This window comes from Pectinophora gossypiella, chromosome 24, assembly GCF_024362695.1.
Source record: "Pectinophora gossypiella chromosome 24, ilPecGoss1.1, whole genome shotgun sequence".
Lineage (NCBI taxonomy): Eukaryota > Metazoa > Arthropoda > Insecta > Lepidoptera > Gelechiidae > Pectinophora > Pectinophora gossypiella.
In genome coordinates this window covers 3,954,196-3,978,018 of record NC_065427.1, presented here as the reverse complement: position 1 = coordinate 3,978,018, position 23,823 = coordinate 3,954,196, and the positions used below count along the sequence as shown (strand labels likewise).

General features: G+C 38.6%; 1 protein-coding gene across 3 annotated transcripts in view; it reads left to right on the top strand.

The window, feature by feature from the left end:
- The window catches only part of LOC126377860 (dihydropyrimidinase), a 70,026-nt gene that overhangs the window by 6,791 nt on the left and 39,412 nt on the right, over positions 1–23,823 (top strand). Inside the window, exons 1-2 of one of the 3 annotated variants that reach the window (XM_050025862.1) lie at positions 10,099–10,156; positions 20,979–21,073. In XM_050025862.1, coding sequence (XP_049881819.1) covers positions 10,154–10,156; positions 20,979–21,073 — 98 coding nt within the window. In that variant the 5' untranslated portion in view covers positions 10,099–10,153. Of the gene's footprint in view, positions 1–10,098; positions 10,157–19,076; positions 19,247–20,978; positions 21,074–23,823 lie in introns of those variants that run through there. The other 2 variants (XM_050025860.1, XM_050025861.1) reach the window with 2 other exon arrangements.

Here is a 23,823-nt window from a genome sequence, read left to right as displayed (position 1 = left end):
AAACAGTTCAGATGTATAGTACATTAGTACATCACCTAGTGCAAAAGAGATATTATATCTCTCGTCTCTTTCGCACTAACTGTATTCGTACAGCTTGAGAGAGAGACGAAAGATATAAACACATGCTAAAAGGGGGTATAGGTTAGCTTTTTATCACTTGCAATCGAATTTGTTTAAGAATGGGAATGACAGGAAGAAACCCGAGCAGACACAACATAGCATCGCGCCTGTATCCCCAAAGGGCTAGGCATAAGTGTATAGTACGTACACCCACTCCCATTGCTTTGCACAGACGTAGCTGGAAGAAACATCTCCACCAATCCGCACTGGAGCAGCGTCGTGGAGTATGCTCCATACCCCTGCTTGATTTTAAAGAGGCAACTGCTCAGTAGTGGGACGTAATAGGTAGGCTATTTATTTATGTTTAGGATCGTCTCATAATCATCATCTCCCAGGGTCCGCTTACCTAACCTGAAGATTTGTCAGGTCCGGCTTCTTACAGAAGCGACTGCCTGTCTGTCCAACCCGCGAAGTGAAAACCAGCCATATACAGGTTAGGTCACATACCTCCGAAAATGCATCTCTCAGGAATGTGGGTTCCCTCACGATGTTTTCATTCACCGCTGACCACGTGTTAATCATTTGTGATCCAAAATTCGACAATCATTGGTTTAGGCCTGTGATTCGAACCTGCGACCTCAAATTTGGAGGCAAGCGTTCTACCAACTGGGCTTCGACGGCTCTGGTTTAGGATCGTCTCATACCAACGGTAATTCCATACATAGATACATACATAAACTCACGTCTATTTCCCTGCGGAATAAGCAGACTATGAGATACCATTTGCTTCGATCCTGACAGACTTCTCTTGTTTCCTCCACATACATTATTAACAATATCGTATCTGTAAACTAATTTAAGAGTAATAACACCAATTTTACTGTTCACTCAACAACGAACCTATGAATTCGAATTACCTGGAAGGCATTGCATGAAATTGCAATTTTATGCTTATGCCTATCTATATGCCTAAGTCCTAAGGCCATTTTACAATAGACTACTAAATATGAACTGTTCTAATTTTAGAATACCGTGCCAAAGTGATGGTAATAGCAGGATTGGTTTTTAGATATGTAGTCATTTTATTAGTCTCTTCTCTCGTGGGTGGCCGAAAAAAAGCGAATATAAATTAACTACCTCTCAGTTCTGATCAGTTCAATAGTACTAAATTTGAGTAGTATTATGTCCTCCATAAATCAGCATATTTTAATCCATACTCCATCATATTCTAAGATGGATTTTTTAGTTAAATAGCTCAACTGCATAGCGCTATCCCGTTTTCACAGCGTAACCTAACCTAACCTAAAGACATATCAAGGTTCAGTGTTATACAGAGCGACTGCCTGTCTGTTATTTCAACCCGCAAGGAATCCAGTCCAATACAGGTAAAGCCACAAACCGCCGAAAAACATTTCTCGGGAATGTGGGTTACTCTTGATGTTTTCCTTCACCGTTGAGCACGTGATAATCTTGATTTAAACATGAATTCGAAATACAGAATTCATTGATTTAGGCCCGTTCTGGGTTTTTTTTTGTTAAAGCGCTAATAAATGATAATAAAAGTCGCTCAGCGTGCTACGGAAAGAGCTTTTCTTGGAGTTTCTTTCAGAGATAGAATCCGAAATGAAGTGTTCCGACAGAAAACTAAAGTTGCCGAGTTCTGAAAGTTAGCAAACTGAAGTGGCAGTGGGCTGACCACATTTGTCGCAGCTCCGATAACTGCTAGTGCAAGCGTGTTCTGAAGTAGAGACCGCGTCTAGGGAATGGGTCGATGGCAAGATGGCGGGGCGACTTGCAGAAGATGTCTGGAAACGACTGGTCTCGTAAAGCTGAAGATAGGGCCTCGTGGCGCGCTTTGGGAGAGGCCTATGTCCATCAGTGGACTGCAATGGGCTGATGATGATAATAAAAAATCTACAAGAGTGCAAATTTAAACTTTCTTCTCTCTTCTTCTAATCCTTTTATCCCCTAATAACAGATTTCCACTCCTCGCAATCTTTTGCAGCCTAGCTTGCTCCCATGACATGTCTCTAAAAAGAAAAATAACTAAACTAACTAGGTAAATTTAAACTTATACTAGCGGACCCGACAGACGTCCTCCAAATTAAAACACATAATAACGGGTTCTTACCGCGTTTAAAGTAGGGATATGAGACTCCGTCCTGTCAAAAAGATTTGTAATGTAGCAGGAACACACCTACATTGCTTAGACAGCAGTGAGTGCTTGCAATATGAACTTTATACAATATAAAGCTCAAATTGACTGTACGTTTTAGTTAGAAAACGTTTGTATGGGAAAAAGAAAAGGGCTGTGTTTTTAGGGTTTTTCCGGCAAATATTCGTTTTTTCTCGCCGTAACCGACAGCCGAACCATCCTTGGACTTCAACAAACATTTAAAAAAAAAAGAATTGGCCAAATTGGTCCAGGCGTTGTTGAGTTATGCGCTTACCAACACATTTTGCGATTCATTTTTATATTATAGAATAAACAAAAACCAAAACGAATATTATTCTGACCATTACCAGGCTAACATGACTTGTAAGATATTCAAGTTTAGTCTATTCTTACGCCGAGGGCGCTTCCCCTCCGGTTATTAACAAAGGCCCGTAAACCATATGATTTATGCATGCGTTAAACTTAACCGACAGTTTAAGTGTTTGGTTAAAATGCGTTTCGATATAACCGCTAAGTTTTGAACTTGAAGTTTTAATTTAGGCAGTAGGAGTTTCTGATAAGTATATTTGGCAGTTAAATGAAAAATAAACAACATAACAAAGCATCACGCCTGTATCTGACAGGGTTAGGCAGAGGTGTATAATACAGGAAACCTTATTTATCAGATAAGTAAATATAGACTTTCACATCACATACATAAACTTCGCGGTAGACAGAACAGTTAGTCTTCCTTAGGTTGTCTTTTAAACAAGGGATTCTATAAGCTATTTACATCTTTTATCTACATTTTAATGTCATCTTATCTACAAATCTAAATTAGGTGAATAAATCTAAATTCAATTTAGATGATTAAATGTATTGAAACTATATTTCAATTATCTGTAGATGATAAAGGGAATGGTTCGAAATTCATTATACTTTGAATAAAATTAAGTGTATTCGTATGCAAATCTTGGGGCGAAATTGATATTGGATTATGTCGTAGAATATTTTATGCGGATATATTCATTCTCGCTGTACTTATAGCATAAATATCGCAACAAACCCGCAAACGAGATGTGCGTGTCCATTGAAGGACCTTGTCAGAACTTTGAGGTTCTAAGTGCGTCTGGGTTTAGCCATAGAATAAGGAATAATGTTACGTATAGAACGGCAACTCTACGCTTCCTACCCGCGTCTGAGCTAGGTCTATCTCAAGGACCCCCCCCCCCCCCCCCCCCCTCATTCCTCAGTCGTTCTTTAGTCTTCAATCGTATGGGCTTCAGATGTCACACACACAGATGCGCGTGTACGATAACGTCAATGTGTGGTGTATATAAAACTTTTTTTGCCATATCTGTATTATAATAAGTATCAAGTAAAATAATATGCAAGTGTAGTGTTTTTAGTTTCTAATTATTTTCTTATCAAGACGTCTGGATCTAAAACAGCTTATGTTTTACTGTAGCTTTATACGTATGTGCATATTTTACATTGAAGTAAAAAAAAACAGTTATATTTTTACATTACAATCACGGTTTGTACAGTTAAAACAACTTTCTACTTTTTATTCAGGCAATGTCTGAATTTTCAATACCTCACTATCATAATTAAGTCGGCTAAGAAGTTTAGTTCCCTTCAATAATAAATGTTTCTTTCTTTCAATAATTATCATGTTCGTGTCCGTGGTTTAGTCGTTAGAACGTTGGCCTCTCGATTCGGAGGGCCCGGTTTCGAATCCCGTTGGGGACCTAAAAAAAAATCTCCGTAATCCCTAGTTTGCTTAGGACATTGCAAGCTGGTCACCTGATTTTCCAAAAGTAAGAAGATCCTTCGGAAGGTAGGAAGAAGCAGACCATGGAATTCCACTTGCTTCGATCCTGACATACTTCTCTTGCTTCCTCCACATTCATTAATCGTTTCATACACGCACGCGGGTTTAGAGTAGATCTTACTGAACCTTTTCTAAGGAAATCTTCAGTTTGGTCAATTTACGTCCTTCTAGGTCTTCCTCTGCCAGCCCTACCACGAACCTTCTCTTTATATACTGCTTTCGTAATCCTTCATCCGCTCTATGTGTCTATGAGTGTGTATATGTGTAACTTAACATCCTTCTCAATTAAGAGAAGAAGACCTGTAAAGGAAATTACGAATGTGAGTTTGCAACTAAGCATTCCTGTCATGTAGGTGTACAAAACTAACTACTTAACATACTCGTCTAAATCTAAAGTTACCTTCTTTATGGCGGTGGCGCCTATCCATTCAGACCTTTACAATAGATACGTGGTTTGATATCTAGGTTGTGCTTACCTGACCATTACGGCTAGGCCGTTTCAATGGCGGAAACCTAAACACATGCAAATTATGCCAAGTTTAACGTACTTATGCCAAATTATGCTGAAAATGCACGCGTGCAGAAGGGTTTGGCTTTACTCGTCGGTGGAGAAGGGTGAATAGTTTTCGGGTTTTGGGTTTTTTTGAAATTGAAATGAGTCATTGGTTGGTTTGTGTAGCCAATAGAGCTACCTATAGCTTATGTGTGAAAATCAGATTCAGAGTAGTTCTCAGTCTCAGGGGAAAACGGGTGACCCCCACTCCGGTTCGTTCTTGAAGTAAAGGATCATCGTCATCAGCCGTACGACGCCCACTGCTGGGCATAGGCCTCCCCCAAGGACCTCCACGACGATCGGTCCTGCGCTGCCCGCATCCAGCGGCGTCCCGCGACCTTCACCAGATCGTCGGTCCACCTTGTAGCGGGCCTACCCACTGAGCGTCGACCGACACGTGGTCGCCATTCTAGAATCTTACCGCCCCAGCGGCCATCGGTTCTCCTCGCTATGTGTCCTGCCCACTGCCACTTCAGCTTAAGTAAAGGATGGTCATTGTTATTCAGCGCGGTAATACGGCGAGCGTTATGTGCAACTTTGCACCGGGAAGAGTCGGAGGCGGATTATCTAAGGGTGTTGGGACCCGCGCTATGTACTTTTCGGCGACAATAGATGGCTCAAGTGTAGCCACACCATGCGGTGATCGAAATTATTGTTTTTGTCATAGATAAACTAAGGGAAATGATCTCTTCATTCATTCATTCACAAATTGTACTCTGGTATGATGATCATTACTATACCCCGAACAGTCCATACAAGAATGGCACTCTTACCGTGTGCTGTTCGCGTAAGTGTGAGCGAGACATTGCACAATCCGCACGCTCTCTCCCTTACTCCTAAAAAATAAACATAAAAATTAATATGTATATTTTTTTTAATATTTAAAAAAAATTCTTTTTTATCATTCTTAGCCATTTACGGCCATATCAGACCCAGACCCAGACGGGGTGAGGTTGGCGCACGATACTATTTAGTGCGAGGCGGAGAGTTACCGTTCTATAGATACTATTGTTCTGATTTGGAGATCATACGAGTATGGTGTCCAACCACACGTCACCAGGTCGCAATATCTCAAAATCGATAAAAAGTTTCATCCTTTGATAATCCCAGCAGATAAAAAAACTATATTTAGCATCAAAATGATTAATCAGGGACCGTCCTTTCCTTTCATATCTCTATGCGCCGACAAATGACATTTGGTAGTCCGATAGCGATATTGTTATGTTTATCTGGAAAGGATCAAGATTGTTTAATGTAGGTAAGTATGATATGTGATACGATAAAGCTGTCATCAAAGGCTGGACAGGCAGCTTTTTGATGGCATTTGTTAAACAAAAGTGAGCCTAATGTTTAGGAAGTAAATTGCAGATACGTTTAGTACCTATTAGAGTTCCAAGATGGATGTCATCATCATCAGCCCATTGACGTCCCCACTGCTGGGGCACGGGCCTTCCCTATGGATGGATAGGGAGATCGGGCCTTAAACCATCACGCGGGCCCAGTGCGGATTGATGGTTATTAACGACTGCTAATGCAGCCGGGACCAACGGCTTGACGTGCCTTCCGAAGCACGGAGAAGCTCGAGATGAAAACTTTTTTTTGTGGTCACCCATCCTATGACCGGCCTCAAACAAGATGAATGTAACGAACCATAATTGTAACAAGACCATCGCTTATCCATACGTATATGATACAAATTATCCTTAAGTACCTGTAATATTCGTTACAAATGCGAAAGAAGGTAACTTGATTTCGATTTGAATAAAAATTGACTCATCGATATATCGTAAGAATCGATACCTTGGCGAGAACTGTCGAGTTGCACGTGGCTTGGTCAATTCGTCCAAGATCGAAACTCATGGACGGATTGTAAGTAGGTTACTTTTGTACAGACGGACTCCTTACCACGATCATAAAATAAAGAATAACACTATGTATAGAACGGCAACTCTCCGCCCGCACCAATTCGTAACTGGATTTACCGCACCCCCTCTGGGCTTGAGTAAATCGGAGCGCGTTCTTGCACGCACTTACGGGTTAGACGGCAAACTAAACAAGCAAACGGTATGAATGTGATCATTGTATGGATTGTCTGGTGTGTGCCACGAAGATAAAAGTCTACGCAGTCGAAAAAAGAACAATTATATCTACTTGCACGAAGAGAAATATTACTGGCAATTCGACTTTCAAATGAATTTGAATTTCAAAAAAGAAGATATTCTCATAGCTGAAAAATGCCGACACAAATCTCCGAGACACTTCGACATAAGAACCCTTCTATGCAGCTCCCCCACTAGTAGACTGATGACGTCAGAGGGGGAAATGAGAGTGCTCAGTGATATCATCTTCCAAAAATGCTTGTGGGACATCGATTTTGTCTCTTACCTACTTCAGTAATGAAGTTGGAAGAATTTTTTGCACAGAAATTGCACTTGGGACACTAACGTTCACCAATATTTTGAGGTTTGAATGAATATGTAAGGTGTAATATCTGAAACTATTGTTTCAGTAGATTTTAACGATAGAACCTCCTACAACACAATTCTTCACCAAATCTAAACCATTTCTCTTTAAACACATAAAAATATAGAAAAATCGCGCTCAAAAAGTATGAAACCGGATTTTTATTCCGTGATGAAAAGTGATGTTTAGGAGATAGCCGTGGAAGTTAGGAAGGAAGTGATATGCCGTGGTCTATTGCTACCCCAACGGGAAATAGGCGTGAACTGATATTAATAAAATATTGACATATGTGTAGTTAGGAACGATCAGTACGCCAATCCGACTCGCGCTTGACCGGATTTTTATGTAATTGTAATAAAATATATCGTCACATTTCTCTTCATAGAAACAATACGGCAAAGCTTTCATTGCGCTGTTGGCTCGCCTATCCGCATTATAGGTATTGGCTACATACCAACGATTTTTAGGTTTTGTAGGTATATATCGTTTTTACATAGTATATTCTTCTATCGTGTGGGTTGTGAGATGGATTACAAACGTCTCAACCCTGGTGTCAGAGTTACTATTGAGCCACTAAAGGCAGACATGGTTCTTATAACAACTACATAGTTACTTAAGTAAATACTTAGTACCCAGGACCAACTGCTTAATTCGCCCTACGAATCACGGTTTTCGCGCGAATTTAAAAATAATTGAAGGAAAATGTGTTTTTTCTTTTATAATGCTTTTTCGAGACAATAAAATATTAACCGACCGACCGACACCGACAACCGACAGAGGGATTGTGTCCTCTAACATGATGGACTAATGTTATGGGCGATAGGCTGATCCCTTATCACCATAAGGTTCATCATATCCATCTTTGGACTTCGTATCAACAGTGGCTGCAAGTTGTCTTTGATTAATTGTAGCTCTGCCCACCCCATTAGGGATTACGGGCGTGAGTTTATGTATGTTTATGTATGTAAAATATTTAAAAAAATAAAATACTTATCCGAAAGCTGTCAAGTAGCCAGTCTGTAATGTCCTAACGAAATTTGGAATCGTAAAGTGATTTTTACAATATGTCTCCACCCGGCTTCGAACCCGGGACCTTAGTAGGCCGTCATTCAGTATTGTTTATTTCATACGTAAGTACTTACCAAGCTGTCGTATATTGCAAACATCATTAGTGTGTGTAGTGAGGAAATGGCTTGCATAATACGATGCGTCGCTAATCGGTTTGACAAACATTTTGTCACACTGTATAGGGATGTAGGTAGACTGTCCATTTTTAATGCTGAAAACCTTTTAATTTATTAAAACTGGCAACCCCGGTTTTTTTTTTAATAAGTTTTAAAGTAATTGGTGAAATTGAGGGGGCGGGGGGGGGGGGGCGGGGGGGCATATTGGGTCGTGTACTAGGTTCAAGATAAAAAAAAAATATATTCTTTATTTCACAAATTTTAGTTACATCGTGGCCGAGACCTCCCATTAAGTAATCCTAGGATACTTGTGGCGGGAATGTCTCGCAATAAAATACAAAAAGATAAATTATGAAATTCTGATTGTTAAATAAAGACGGATCTAAAACTAACGAAAAACATTTTCTTTTTTCTATTTAACTTATTTTTGAATTTTAATCAAGAAAAAAGTAATATTAAATCCGATATTTATCACGGTTTTCTATGACGTCACAGTGTGCTTTTTCATACACATTCTATAGTAATTTCGTGTTTTGACGTTTAGTAAAAAGTAACTGATTTGACTAGTTGGAAACTAGCGTTTTCCATTTTAATGCACATTAGCAATAAGGCCGCCATTTGCCATGTACTTAGTTAAGAGACTTTTTGTAATTATTTCTTTTTATTTTGGTGCAATAAAGTGTATTTGTATTGTATTGTATTGTACTGAGTGTGTGTTTAGCTAGATCAGAAGATTGTTTTAGCTTCATAGTGGTGACGCAAAGAACATTTAAATGTAATTGTATTTTGTATACAACTGTCGTGTTTATTGAACTTGCTCCAGGTAAACTTATTGCCTGTAACCAAACAATATAGGACCCACTTTTTTTGCTTGATGAGTAGATATCTAATGAAAGAGTTTCATTCAAAACATTTTATCGTTTGCACCTCTTTGTAAGTTATTTATTGTATGGGAAACGTTTTTGAAATAAGCACACAACATAAGCGTCAAATCAAGTTTCACCCGTAACAAACACGGCCCCTTTTTTTAAGAGACTTATTGTAGATTTGCTGCATATGGTATTAGATACTTGGTCGGACAAGTGGGGAGCGTAGAGCTCTCACGCGGCGACACTGCACCATGAGCAAACAAGTCACGTGTAGGCGTAAATTGACTTACTTTCATAACTGAACCAATACTGCTAAATCAAGTAACCAGACTTTGGCAGCCCTACTAACAGCGGGCACTAACCCACTTCTCACATTTGCTATGCGAGATAAGATTACCGCATCTCCATTTGGAGAGACACACCTTTAGCCGGAAAATTTACACATTGTAAACATCTGTTTCTAAAGATCCCATCTTGTATGAAGTAACCAAACGGTGTAATATTCACACACTTACTAAACAGCCTATATGCGTCCCACTGCTGGCCACAGGCCTCCCATCAATCAACCGGAAAGGGTATCGAGCATACTCCACGCTGCTCCACTTCGGGTTGGTGTAAGTGTTTTACGGCTAATAGTCGGGACCAACGGCTTAACGTGCCCTCCGAAGCACGGAATCAACGTACTTTTTCGGACAATCAGTTGATTCAAACCTGAAAAGTTCTTACCAAACACAGGACAGTCTCACAAAGTGATTTCGACAATGTCCCCATCGGGAATCGAACCCGGACCTCCAGATCGTGAGCCTAACGCTCTTACCACTAGACCACGGAGGCTGTTACCTAACAACAAAACAACTTATCTCCTATGAAATAAATTCATGTACATGAACTATCATACATACCTATACAATAATATTATGAGCAGTTAATTTTCAAGTCGTACCTAAAGCCCGATAAGATAGTAGTACGTAGTGTTTTTTATTACTTTCAATACAGTTGTGATCCTAAAGTGGTATTGAAAGAACGTTTTTCGCTATGGTAAGTGCACTTCGTTGATTTATATTTAGTTTGTTCGATATTAATAATAATAATAATGTTTAATACTCCCCTAAGCCCGTGTTGGAGAATACCAAGATAAAAATGTATTACGACCGCGCCATCTTGACAGATAGAACAATTCATTACAATAGACCAGATGTTACCATTATAGATAAAGATACAAAAATTGGATACTTAATAGACGTAACAATTCCAAATACTCATAATATTCAAAAAGCAATAACTGAAAAAGTTAACAAATACACTGAATTAAAGGAAGAAGTTCTCAGAATCTGGAATTTACAAAAGGTATATATTGTACCCTTGGTACTCTCCACCACGGGGGTGATTCCCAAGCACCTACACCACAGTCTGAAAATGCTAGGTCTTCCTGCCAACACGTATGTCATCATGCAGAAAGCAGCCATCCTTAACACCTGTCGGATAGTACGCAAATTCCTATCCTCCGACACTGACATCATGACTGAAGGCACAGATACTTAATTATTGTACCCTCCTTCCAGTGGCACTTGGTCTGCGACCCGTGTCTCTGGCAAATACCCTCCGAAAGACGAGATAAACTAAAGTTTAAAAAAAATAATGTTTATTGAATAGCTCAGTTACAGTTCTCGTTGAAACCCTGTCTCCCAAACTAGGCGAACCTGTATTTTGGAAGACAGTGCCTTCCCAAAATAAGTACTTATTAGCTACAATAACAGTGTTGACAATACGGTATTAAAATAAAACAATAAGTAATAAAATAAATAAAAATTAAAGTGTTCTTGTATAATATGTATATTATATGTTCGATAAGGTGTTCATAAGCATTTTTTGTTATTATTGAGCCGCCAAAGGTCCCTGACGTCGCTCATGTAACGACTACCTACTTACATCAGTATGTAGTAACCGGGACCAACGGCTTAACGTGCCTTCCGAAGCTCGGATCATCTTACTTTTTGGACAATCAGGTGATCATAACGTCCTAACCAACCTAGGGACTAGGGTGTTTTCACTTACAGTGAAAAACAAAGATAAAACATGCATAGTGGTGCTAATTCCTGTAAATACCATCTAATTTTATTTTAAGTTATATTTGTCATTTTCTTATCCGCCGAAAAGGAAAGGGACGGGTAATCGACAAGCATAAAATTTATGGAACACACGTCAATTTTAAGCACAAATCTAAACCAACCGTCTAAAAATTTTACGTCAGTCAATAACCCGACACATTAATTTACTCATTCTTCCTAAAATTAAGAGCTGTGAATCATCCGTCCCTTTCCTTTTCGACGGATATGAAAATGACGGATATAACTTAAAATAAAATTAGGCGGTGTCTCCAGGAATCGGGGCCAATGTCTGTTATACATGAAATTAGAGGTTAAACCACAGGGTTAAACAAAAGCAACTCTGTACAGCGCCATCTATAATTGTTTTTTTGGGAACGTAGCCTGGAAAGTCCTCATTAAGAAACATACATACATACATAAACTCACGCCCGTAATCCCAAATGGGGTGGGCAGAGCCACAAGTAATCAAAGACAACTTGCAGCCACTGTTGATACGAAATCCTAAGATGGATATGATGAACCTTATGGTGATAAGGGATCAGCCTATCGCCCATAACATTAGTCCATCATGTTAGAGGACGCAATCCCTCTGTCGGTTTTTACGACATGCCCGGGAAGACAAGTAGCTGAACGTGTTCTATGTTTTTTATTTGCTCTCAGAACAGCATAGAAGCTCATTAAGAAACATTTGAATGAATTCAAAATTAAAAGAAGCAATACGAATACTTTTTAACTTTCTTAATTTACCATATTGCTACACTTCAACTTGACACAAAGATGCCGACTTCGAAAACTTGAAACTTTCTTGGCTTCCGCACAGAACATAAACCTGTTTACCTTCAGTAAAATAAAAGATAATTGTACATTTTGCGGTATTTTTGCTGCACTGTGTTGAATTTGTGTGCGACTGTCATTTCTGCCAACGCATAATATGTTGCGCAGTGCAGACGATGTTAGCAGATCTTTATAGAACGTCCATTCTACGTGATTAGTTTACCAACTGGTGCAGCTTGAACAGGCAGACTTTATTCACGCTGCTAGGCCCATCGGGGTGGGTGGAGCTGATTTACACAAAGATACAAATTCATCATTGTTGGTAATAACACTGGCGCCCTGCTGGATTTTGGTTAAGTAGACTAAGCAGTCTAAGACGTCCCTGAATAGTATTTTTTGTCCTCGGGGTTTCTGCCAATTTTCATCCAAATCCGTCCAGCAGTTTCGGCGTGATGATAAGACAGGTTTTTTCGCATTTATTATCGGCATAGATTAATATGAACATTCCCTGTATGTCTACCCCGGAAGTCTTATGTCATGCAGTCTCATTTTAACGCCGTATTGGAAATACAAATACCTAATTAAAACACATAATAACGGGTTCTTACCGCGTTTAAATCAGGGATGTGAGACTCCCGATATTTCGACACTGTTGCAAGTGCCATGATCACGGGATGACTGATGAGATTGGAGTGGAGTAGGTAGATCCATAATTATTATTTTTTGATTTATTATTATTTTTTATATTAAATATCGGGAGTCTCATATCCCAGATTTAAACGCGGTAAGAACCCGTTATTATGTGTCTTAATTATGATAATAACCGCGTAAACCTAAAACAATGTTTAATACATAATATACCTCTTCATAAATAAGAAGTCCTAATAACACAATTTATCAACATAATGCAGTTCTGATTGCAAATAAATTATTGTATCTACGTAAGCATTTTATGTAACATTAGTATTATTACACATTAATAATAAAGGTGATAGGTTATAGATAGAATAGGATTGATAACTGATGTAAGTTTAAAACATAATAATAAATATTGTTTGCAGTTGTTGTAGTTTATTCAGTCTATAATATTATATATTTGTTACTGTGGTGTCCCTTTATAATAAACGTTTCTTTCTTTCTTTCTAATGGAAAGGATTGTTAAGAATTCTCGTATTAGATTCCCTAATAAATAAAATAATACTTTAAAATGGCAATATTATTGAACGGATAAGAAATAAAAGTAAATAGTCTTTTTGTATTTATTTCTTTTTATTTTGGTGCAATAAAGTGTATTTGTATTGTATTATTGGTGATGTAAAAAAGTAGTCGTTACATGAGCCATGTCAGGGGCCTTTGGCGGTAACCGGTAACCCTGACACCAGGCTTGATGAGGTTGGTACTCCGCCACACAACCCACACGATAGATGAAGAAGATGTCAATATTTTCGTAAAAGTAAAATTTTGTATTTCAGTGGTTTAGAGCCTGAGCCAAGATTAGAACCCGTAACTTTTTTTTTAATAATATAGGCTCGCGTTGGACCACAATCTCGCCTTGCTCCCACACGTTAAAAAAATAACACAATTATGTACATACATGATGACCATAGTACAGGTTTCCACCTAGTATAGCCATCGGCCCTCCACAAAGAGATGCTGTACTCTTAACTATAAGTCAATTGTTACTGTATTTGCCTTTTTGTGGATTCTAATGAACTTTACCTGATGGTAAGTGACGATGTGGTCTAGGGTGGATTACGCTTACCCAGCAAATGCCTGTTCACTATAGCCTTGAAGACTCAGATTATAACGACCAGGGGCCTGTTTAATAAACTTACAATTGTAAATTACAACGACAATTTAGTGTTCATTACGTAGCTAATATGAAACTGCAAAATATTCGTGATCACACACTCCGCAATGTACATCAAATTGACATTGTAATTTACAATTGTAAGTTTTATTAAACAGGCCCCAGGTAACCTACGAACCTAATTACGTCGAATAAATGCGTAAGAGCAAAGTTCTAAAGATGCATTGCACTATGCGCAATACCTAACATAGTACGTACGTATTAGTAACCCATTGTCATAGAATTCTATAGGCTTGATATAATAGGTCCACCTAGTAGGTATACACCACACCGCGGACACTTCATACAAACAACCTTGTTTCACACATACACTACACATTGACATTATCAACACGCGTAACTGTGTGTGTGACGTCTGAGGGCTGCCAATTACAATACCTAATTTAACTATCATTACTAAGGTAGGTGGTACTACTTCATCATCATCATCATCAGCCCATTAACGTACCCACTGCTGGGGCACGGGCCTTCCTGGATGGATAGGGAGATCGGGCCTTAAACCACCACGCGGGCCCAGTGCGGATTGGTGGTTATTAACGACTGCTAATGCAGCCGGGACCAACGGCTTAACGTGCCTTCCGAGGCACGGAGGAGCTCGAGATGAAAACTTTTTTTGTGGTCACCCATCCTATGACCGGCCTTTGCGAAAGTTGCTTAACTTCAACAATCGCAGATCGAGCGCGTTTACCGCTGCGCCACCGAGCTCCGTGGTACTACTTACGAAAGATATATTATAATAATCAATCAGTTAATTTTTATTTATTTATTTATCACAATTTAGAAATTTTAAATAAAGAAGGATCACAATATATATAAATAGGCTTTACGAGTGATTTAAAAAGCACTTAGCCTACGTTAAATTTTATTGCAAATTACCTATTCGCATGTTTTGATGAAAAATCACCGTGTAAACTAAATATTTATAGGCGACGTGCAGGCGAGCGGTGCTGGCAATTACTATGAGATCAAATATTCGAATTAGATAAAAAAACATTGGCGTCCAATTTCAAAATTCGAACATATAAACTAAACTGATAAAAAATAAAAGCAGCTGTCCGCGCCCTACCTTTACAATTCAAGTCTAAACTATGTTCGAGGGGTATAAGGTAAACCTAGCTCAGCCGCTGGTGGCGAGCGGAGAGTTGCCGTTCTATACGTAGTATTATTCTTTATTCTATGACGCTACCTACATTGGTTGAAACCTTGAATGTAGACCTTGGAAGGACAATCCGTGAATTGAATTCAAAGTCATGTTGTAATAGTTTACTGTGTTTACAGTTTTCTTTTGTAAATAAATATAAATTAAAGTAGAATTTCAAGGACTTAAAACTGATTTTAGTAATGAGTATTTTGTTATTGTGATTCCTATTTTAGTTAGATCTAGGGGGCACATTAAAGCAATTCGTCTAAAAAGCAATATTGCTATTTGTCATTTGTGTGCATTCCCCATACCCCCTCCGGTTGATTGAGGGGAGGCCTGTGCCCAGCAGTGAGACGTATATAGGCAGTTATATATATATATATATATTATATGCACACCTAATTATATGCGCTAATGTCAAATTGCAATATTGCTTTTTAGATGAATTGCTTCGATGTGGCCTTTTTAAGATGATCCGTGCTACGGGGGGCACGTTAACCAGCCGGTCCCGGCTTCTTTTTATTTAAATAAGTGCGTAGTCGTTACATGAGCCATGTCAGGGGTCTTGGCAGCTCAGACACCAGGGTTGTTAGGTCGAGAACTAACTTTATAACAAACTTTTGACTATTCAATTGCAATAAATCTCTTTTGATTTTTTTTTATATTTTATAACTAGCACGAGAGATGAGAGGACTTATCGAAACACAACTGTTACAAACAGGGCCGAAAGAAACATAATATGACTTGAGGGATCATGCTTTTAGCAAATCAAACAAAACTTAAGTTACAGTAAATATTCCATTTCCTCGTATGTTGACAACGTTTTCTCTCACTACAGATTCATAAGCGTGCATAGCATAAAACCTTCACAAAAATATATACTTAAAGTAAATAAAATTTCACAGATTGGCAACATTTTCCCATAAGTGTGCATAGAATAGAGCCCTCACAGATATAAGACCAAAATACAAAGTTATAAGACTGAATGTCCTTTTAGAATCCAAACCCTATTGTTTAACTATTGTGTCTGGTAATCTTGTCCGGAACGGGTTAATCAATAACTTTCTTGAACCGATACTGTCTCCTTAACGTTAACCCGTTTTTATAGGATCGGCTTACCTAACCTGAAGATTTGATTGGGTTTTTACGAATGCCATCTGGGGGGTTAATCGAAGCAATTCATCTAAGAAAGCAATATTGCTATTTGACATTTGTTTGCATTGCGCACTTATTTTTATATGCGTAAATGTCAAATTGTAATATTGCTTTCTTAGATGAATTGCTTCGATGTGGCCATTTTAACCCCCCTGAACTTTCAACCCGAAAGGGAAACTCGTCCAATTCGGGTTATGGTCACTTATCTCCGAAAACTAACCAACATGTCTTGAGCAACTCCTGAGACTGTATCTCATCTGGAAAAAGTATATCCTCGTAAAGCCGAGGTTTCCAGACACAATAGTAAAACAATGGAGTTTGGATTTTAAGGGTACTGTCGGCGTTACGACCATATAAAGCCTCATTAAAGGCCCAGGTTCACAAACACCACGGATCATTCAAAGCTTTCCTTTTCAAAGATAATGCATAGAGACAGTTGTACCTGTTGACAGGTAAGTACTACTTAATATGGTGACCCATGGCTACTGGCTTTTAACAAGCGATTGGAAAATGTTAGAAAGTTGCGCGTGCGCGTAGGAGGGGGCCATACGGGTGCACTAGTTGACCATCCATCCGTTCATGGGAAATTGTACTGTATTATTATAATATGTACTTAGGTATTTACATATCACGAAAAAGGAAAAAGATAATTAGTTTTTCGGGTTCGGAACCTGAAAAGGAAAGCGGAACCCATATAGGATCACTTTGTTGTCCGTCCGTCTGTCCGTTTTCTTCTTTTTATCGTGTGGGTTGTGAGGTGGAATACCAGCCTCATCAACCCTGGTGTCAGGGTTATTACTGTGCCGCCAAAGACCCCTGACATGGCTCATGTAACGACTACATACTTACATCAGTAGTAAGCGGGACCGACGGCTAAGCCTTCCGAAGCACGGATCATCTAACTTTCGGACAATCAGTTAATCAGCCTGTAATGTCCTAACCAAACTAGGGTTCATGGGGATTTTTGTGACATGTCCCCACTGCGATTCGAACCCGAGGCCTCCGGATCGCGAGCCCGACGCTCAACCACTGGACCATGGGGGCCGTTAAGCCAACGTCTGTCTGTCCAGACCTATTTCGCGGGAACGCGTGGATGCCTGCGGTCCCTTGAAGCTGTAAAAAAATCAGGCTTGTAAACCAATGCAATGCAAAGATCCAGGCATCTTTAACCTTATTTTCTTTCATTTCGTAGAGGAATCAAAACTTTTAGGGTACTTCCCATAGTCATAAAATCATGATATTTGACAAGTAGACAGGTCTTACAGCACAAGTAAAAGAAAAATCCGAAAATCGTTTTATTTGTTGTCACACAACAACATAACAGCCTCCGTGGTCTAGTCGTTAGAGCGTTAGGCTCACGATCTGGAGGTCCGGGTTCGATTCCCGATGGGGACATTGTCGAAATCACTTTGTGAGACTGTCCTTTGTTTGGTAAGGACTTTTCAGGCTTGAATCATCTGATTGTCCAAAAAAGTAAGATGATTCCGTGCTTCGGAGGGCACGTTCAGCCGTTGGTCCCGGCCATTAGCTGTAAAAACACCTTCACCAACCCACATTAGAGCAGCGTGGTGGAGTATGCTCCATACTTACGTCTTTAGTGGGCCACTAAACATGTTTAAAGACCCTTACGCAAGCCACCCTTAGTGTTTTTTTTTTTTAATTATTGTCAGTTTCATACTTTTGCGACGGAAATTTCCACTTGATATCAACTCAAAATCATGGTCTGAAACTCTGAATCATTCTTACTCCCTTGTATGAGTGAGGGGAGACTTTTACCCAGCTGTGGAACGTAAATACTAGTTGTTTAAGTGTATGAGAAAAACTATACTGTTTCGAATACCACAAATACAATTAATATGAATATTAACAACCCATAACAATGCCAAAGACCCTATTTTCTAAGTGTACAAATCCACATTCTAACTGTATTTTTATGGAAATGTTCTCTTCACACACTCATTATAATTACCTTTATTGCGTTTCTTATTTGATGTCATTTGCAATTAAGATCGAGGAAAAAATATTATATCACCCGCCATGACAGTTCAATGTTTCCACTAAACTGTTTTACCGACCGAGAAAGTCGATTGAAATCGTTCGCGCGCTTTTCCCTTGTTCTTGTTTTTACTACAAACGGCGTTGAGAAAAGTTTTTGTGCCAGCAACAGTCGTTGTTTAGGTTTTTTATAATGTACACTAGTAACAGTTACAGTAGTTATAGGTTATGTTTACAAGGTGTCTAAACAGCAGGCGTTTAAGATAACTTCTTGGAAGCAATTTACTTTACAGACATGTAAAGAAGAAGTTTAAAATCGCCTTTTGTTTTACGTTCAATGGACTGTCAATCAAATGTGAACACCACAACTTGTCGTGGTTAGATTAGATCCACTTACAGGTCGTTTATATAATTGTTAGAGTAACATGGTACAAATAGCAGTCACATTATATTTATTATCAGCTAAACGATAAACATTTTTAAAGCTTTTTATGAGTTGACTGAACAATATTATTGTAAAGAAACTTGAAACTGTAAACACAACTATATTATTAAATAACGGCTCTGTAATATATCGTACGATGCACAAAAACAAACACTGCTAAGATACAACACTTCCGAATATTGCCACGTATCTAACCATCTCGAAAATAGTCGGATTTGATCTATAAAGAAGAGTTATTAGAAGATTATGATCAAAGATTCAAACCACATTATTTACGTAGCTAGATTAATTCGATTTTAAATTGATAATCGATTAACAACGTGATTAGAATCATAAAAGTTTGCTTGCTTTTATCGTGTAGTCGATCTTTTATCGCTTTCTACAAGGCGTGAAAACACATAGTCTGGTAAAAGTGAGGGGGACGTTTACGTTCTATTTTCGGCAACACATTTTCAGTTTCAGACTGAGTCCAGCGCGGACGGCCGCCATTGCCGATATCGAATTTAAAAAAGTAAAAATTGAAAACGCGACAAACTAAACACCTAAATAATATTTATTAAATTTGAATTTGTCGTTCGAAAGTTTGTGAAGCATGACCGTTGATCCGACAGCGACAAATGTCACTGGAGTCGTTATAAAAGTGAGTTACTTTTTTTTGGATTTAAAATTAAAATACTGGCCATTTTAGATTTTGCGGTTCTTTTTGACGGATGTTTAATTTGCATTGTTGTGTAGTCTAAACAAAGAATCATTGTGTTAAGGCGATGGAATCTTGTGGAGTTCTCACAAAGCGGCAGCGAGACAGATATTCTTGGAGTCGCATAGTTAAGGGGATTGCATACATCTGTGATATGCTAATTCCGTACTAGAGTGAACTTGGACTAGGCATAACTGCATGCTATTAGTCATATGTTTTGACTATTATTTCTGAGTTATAAATAATAATGGTTTATTCATTGTCGTCGCGTCCCGTTGCGCAAGTTCGGCTTTCCTAACCTATCTATCTACCTGATCTTTGAGGCCTAGCGTCTTCATATTCAGTGGTTGAGCGTTTGACTCACGATCCGGAAGTCCCGGCTTCGTTTCCTGGGACATATCTAACAAAAAAAATACACTTTGTGAGAGTGTGTTTGGTTTGATCAGGACATTGCAGGTTGAAATCATCTGATTCTCCAAATAATAAGATGATGATTAAAGGCACGTTTAGCCGTCGGTTCCGATTGCTATTTACTTAGGTATGTGGTTAGATATGTATGAGCTATGTCAAGGGCTTTTGGCGGCTCAATAGTAATCCTGACACTGGGTTTTTAGGTCAGGCACTGACTTAACATCCTACACGATAGAAGAATAAGTACCAGAAAAAATGCCATGCCAGATTGCACTGTATCTTTCGTCCATGTGTGTAAAACTTGATTTGTATGTTGTGTGCAATAAAGTATATTTGTATTTTGTAAGAATAATGAGTACAAGTAATGAACTATGTTGTACAGAAAATATAATATATAAAACAATCGCATGAGCTTAGTAATTATAGCAATTGTCAGTCCATTCGACTGATGCATAGTTAGTTAATACGATTGTTACACGATTTTCTATGTTGTACATTGTGTAATATACAATAAATAATAATAATAGACTAAATAGATAGAAAAATGAATAGATTGTTAAAAAATAATCTTACACATGTTAAAGAAGAAAATCGCTAGACTTTTTTATAACAGTCTATTTATGTGAACTTAAGTAGTTTAGTAGGTAGTTAGTAGTAGTGTCGTATCGGGAGGTGAAGGTTTTGGCGGGAAGAAGAGAGGAATGGCGGTTACTCCACCGACAAGAGCGCAGCTCTTAAATAGAGAGAGAGAGAGAAGTAGTTTATTAAGAAAAGAACTCTCACCCGTAAGTCCATAACGAAGATGGCAAAAGAACAAGTTGTCAAGAAACTTAAATAAAAAACAAACTTAACGATAGGTAACGTAAGACGTAGAGAAACGTAAATTAAAGTTACTATCCCATAACAAGTTAATTAAAAATATTAATGTTTACTTCGCCAAAGAACTGCCATTGAATTTGAAATGACAAGTAACACCTGGCGATAATTTGATAACAAAGCCATTAATATTACATTGGCTTTGTAATAGACTACTCTGGGTGCCATCCCACTTGCGTCAGACAGAGTACTGCGGGGCGGAAGGCAAGATGGAAACCACTGCCCTATTTTTCCCTAAAAAAAGTAGCATGGAAAATGTTGCACCGACAAGAGCGTGGCTCTTATATTGATGATGATGAATATTATTTTAATTTTTTGGCGACATCGCCAAGGTAATTTTTAAACTTGTTTTTTGTCTTCCTATCTAAACATTTCGTTTTTCTTCCAGAGCTCGCAAAACCGGCTCCTCATCAAGAATGGGAAGGTGGTCAACGAGGATGGTATGGAAGACACCGATGTCTACATCGAAGATGGCATCATCAAGTAAGTCCAAATTGCTTTATTCTTCCTTTTCATATCAACAAAGCATAATTAGACGTATCTCCCGTCTCTTTCGTACTAAGCTGTTCACCGTTCGTGCGAAAGAGATATGTCTCTTTCTTTTCTTTAACTACTTGGCAGGATAGGATCTTAAAAAACAAAATATCTAAATAAAAAAACATGCAGTACGGTCACATGTACTAATATGTATACATTTTGAAACCATGTCACATTAACTTTTTTGACAAATTTATTTATTTATTTATTTATTCATTTATTACATTTGCAACATGACAGAAATCCATACCGTTACAAACAAGTTTCCACATAATATATAAAACACATAAAATAAAACATATTATATAACAGAACTAACAGGCATAAGTGGTTCAAATACTGTCCTACTGTCACGCATCACACACTCAATCGTACTTGCAAACAAGTCGCAATGTGGCGCCGCATCGAGGACGGAGTTCAGCAAGTCAAGAGCGCGAAGTACCGGCGAATGGCGGTGAGCCTGCGTCCGCGCATGAGGCCGCACCAGCAACTCATGACGCCGAGCGCGCATGTAAGTATCCGGTACAAACAGTTGCACCAGCTGCTGCACTAAGTAAGTGCTATTCACTTTGTAGCGTACAATGTTTACTACGAATTTGACAAGGGTTAAATATCTACGCAGCTGCAAAGAGTCAAAACCCAGACATCCCTGCAAGAAAAGAGTCGGGTACATAAACGGGTAATATCCATGCCGCTTCCCATATAAGTAACGCAGGAACCGTTTTTGGACTTGCTCCAACATGAGGTCATACTTCCTTTGGTATGGGTGCCACACAACAGAGCTTGTTTCCAAAATGCTTCGCACAAGGGACTTGTACAGGATACATGTGGCCTGGTCAGATAAGGGTGAAGCATTTCGAAGATCAAACCCAAGACGACGGAAAGCTGACACTGTAACCGACGCAATGTGGGAATTAAATGAAAAATCCTGCACAAACTCCACGCCAAGGTCACGGACACGAGACACACGCGCTACAGGCACACAGTCAAGTGAGTATGAGAACTCCTTTATTATCCGCGAGCGAGTAAAACTGATCATTTCGCATTTAGCCGGATTGAAGAAAAGTTTATTTTTCATACTCCATTCAACCGTAAGTCTCATTAAATGTCAAATATGATAGTGCGACAGGGTTCTAAAGTGGGTACATGATATTGCTCATGACTGTACATATGGTTTTTATTATGGTTTTGTTATTATAATAATTGTTCATGTCGATGACAAATGTCATCTATTGAAATTTGACGGGACTACTCACGTAATGATTCCTCTACGTGAGATATTTTCGTAGATTGCCCAGTTATGAACTGCGTGTCTAAGAAGACTAGGGTAAATAATTAATTTTGCCCAAACGAAGACATGTGGAATCGCTTAAGTACAACGCGATGTACGTAAGAACGCGCCGCGTATCGTAAACGCAGCCTTATGCATCTACACCGTCAATCAATACTGACAAAAAATCTATACTGGTCTATATTTATTTTTAAACTTATTACCGATGCATGCAAATGAATAGGAAGCCAGTTTACAACTTGTAAAAGTGAGTCTGATTGCGATGGTTTCCCAAGTTCACTTTCGTTCGTTAATTCAGTAGCGAGCACGCGATTGACCGTTTATTGCTTGTAAAGTCTGAGACACACTAGTTGAGTAGAGTTATATTTACTATTTTTAAAAACATATTGGTGCTAATTCCTGTAACCACCATCTAATTTTATTTTAAATTATATCTGTCATTTTCTTATCCGCCGAAAACGAAAGGGACGGGTAATCGACAAGCATAAAATTAATGGAACACACGTCAATATTAAGCACAAATCTAAAACAACCGTCTTAAAAATTTACATTGGCCAATAACCCGCCAGAATTATGTTGACAGCACACGTCAATCAGTTTGTATATAGAGATACCTTTTTGATTCGCCCGGGTTATTCATTCATTTACTCATTCTTCCTAAAGTTAAGAGCTGACAATCATCCGTCCCTTTCCTTTTCGGTGGATAAGAAAATGACAGGTATAACTTAAAGTAAAATTAGGAGGTGTCTGCAGGAATCGGGGCCATTGTATTAGTCTGAAATGGCATTGACTACTTGACTAGACAAGGGGAGCATAGATCACATTACGCCGCAAGTCCGGTTAAAAAAGGAGTTTTGCAAGGCCCAATCTGAATGTTATCCTCAATATATTCTTAAAGACTTACATATGGAATTTACGCTTTATCGGGGTTGAAAAAATCACAACCACAAGAAGACAACTTGCTGCCGTACTCGGTATTGAAGTCCTAAGATGGATATGATGAACACACGCAACACGAACACAACACAACAACAACATAAGCACGCAACCAACACACAAAAACACACGCGTGACGTAGATATCATGTAGTTATAGTACCCAGCCTATCGTTCGAAATTCAAAAACTATTTATTTTTCAAAATTGGCTTACAAAGTTAGCGCTTTTTGAACGTCAAAAATTAAATTACATATTATGTAACTAGCTGTTAAACTACTACCACATCGGAATCTGTGACGCTGAGGGAAACACGTGGCCAGAAAACCTTTCTTTTCTTTTTTTAAATCCAGTTTGTATTACATAATTTATAAACTTAAATACAATATTCCAATTGCAGTCGGTGGAAGGAAAGTGAAAAATAAAGAGTTTATGTGACTTTATCACAGAAACAGTTTAATGAGCTCCCTG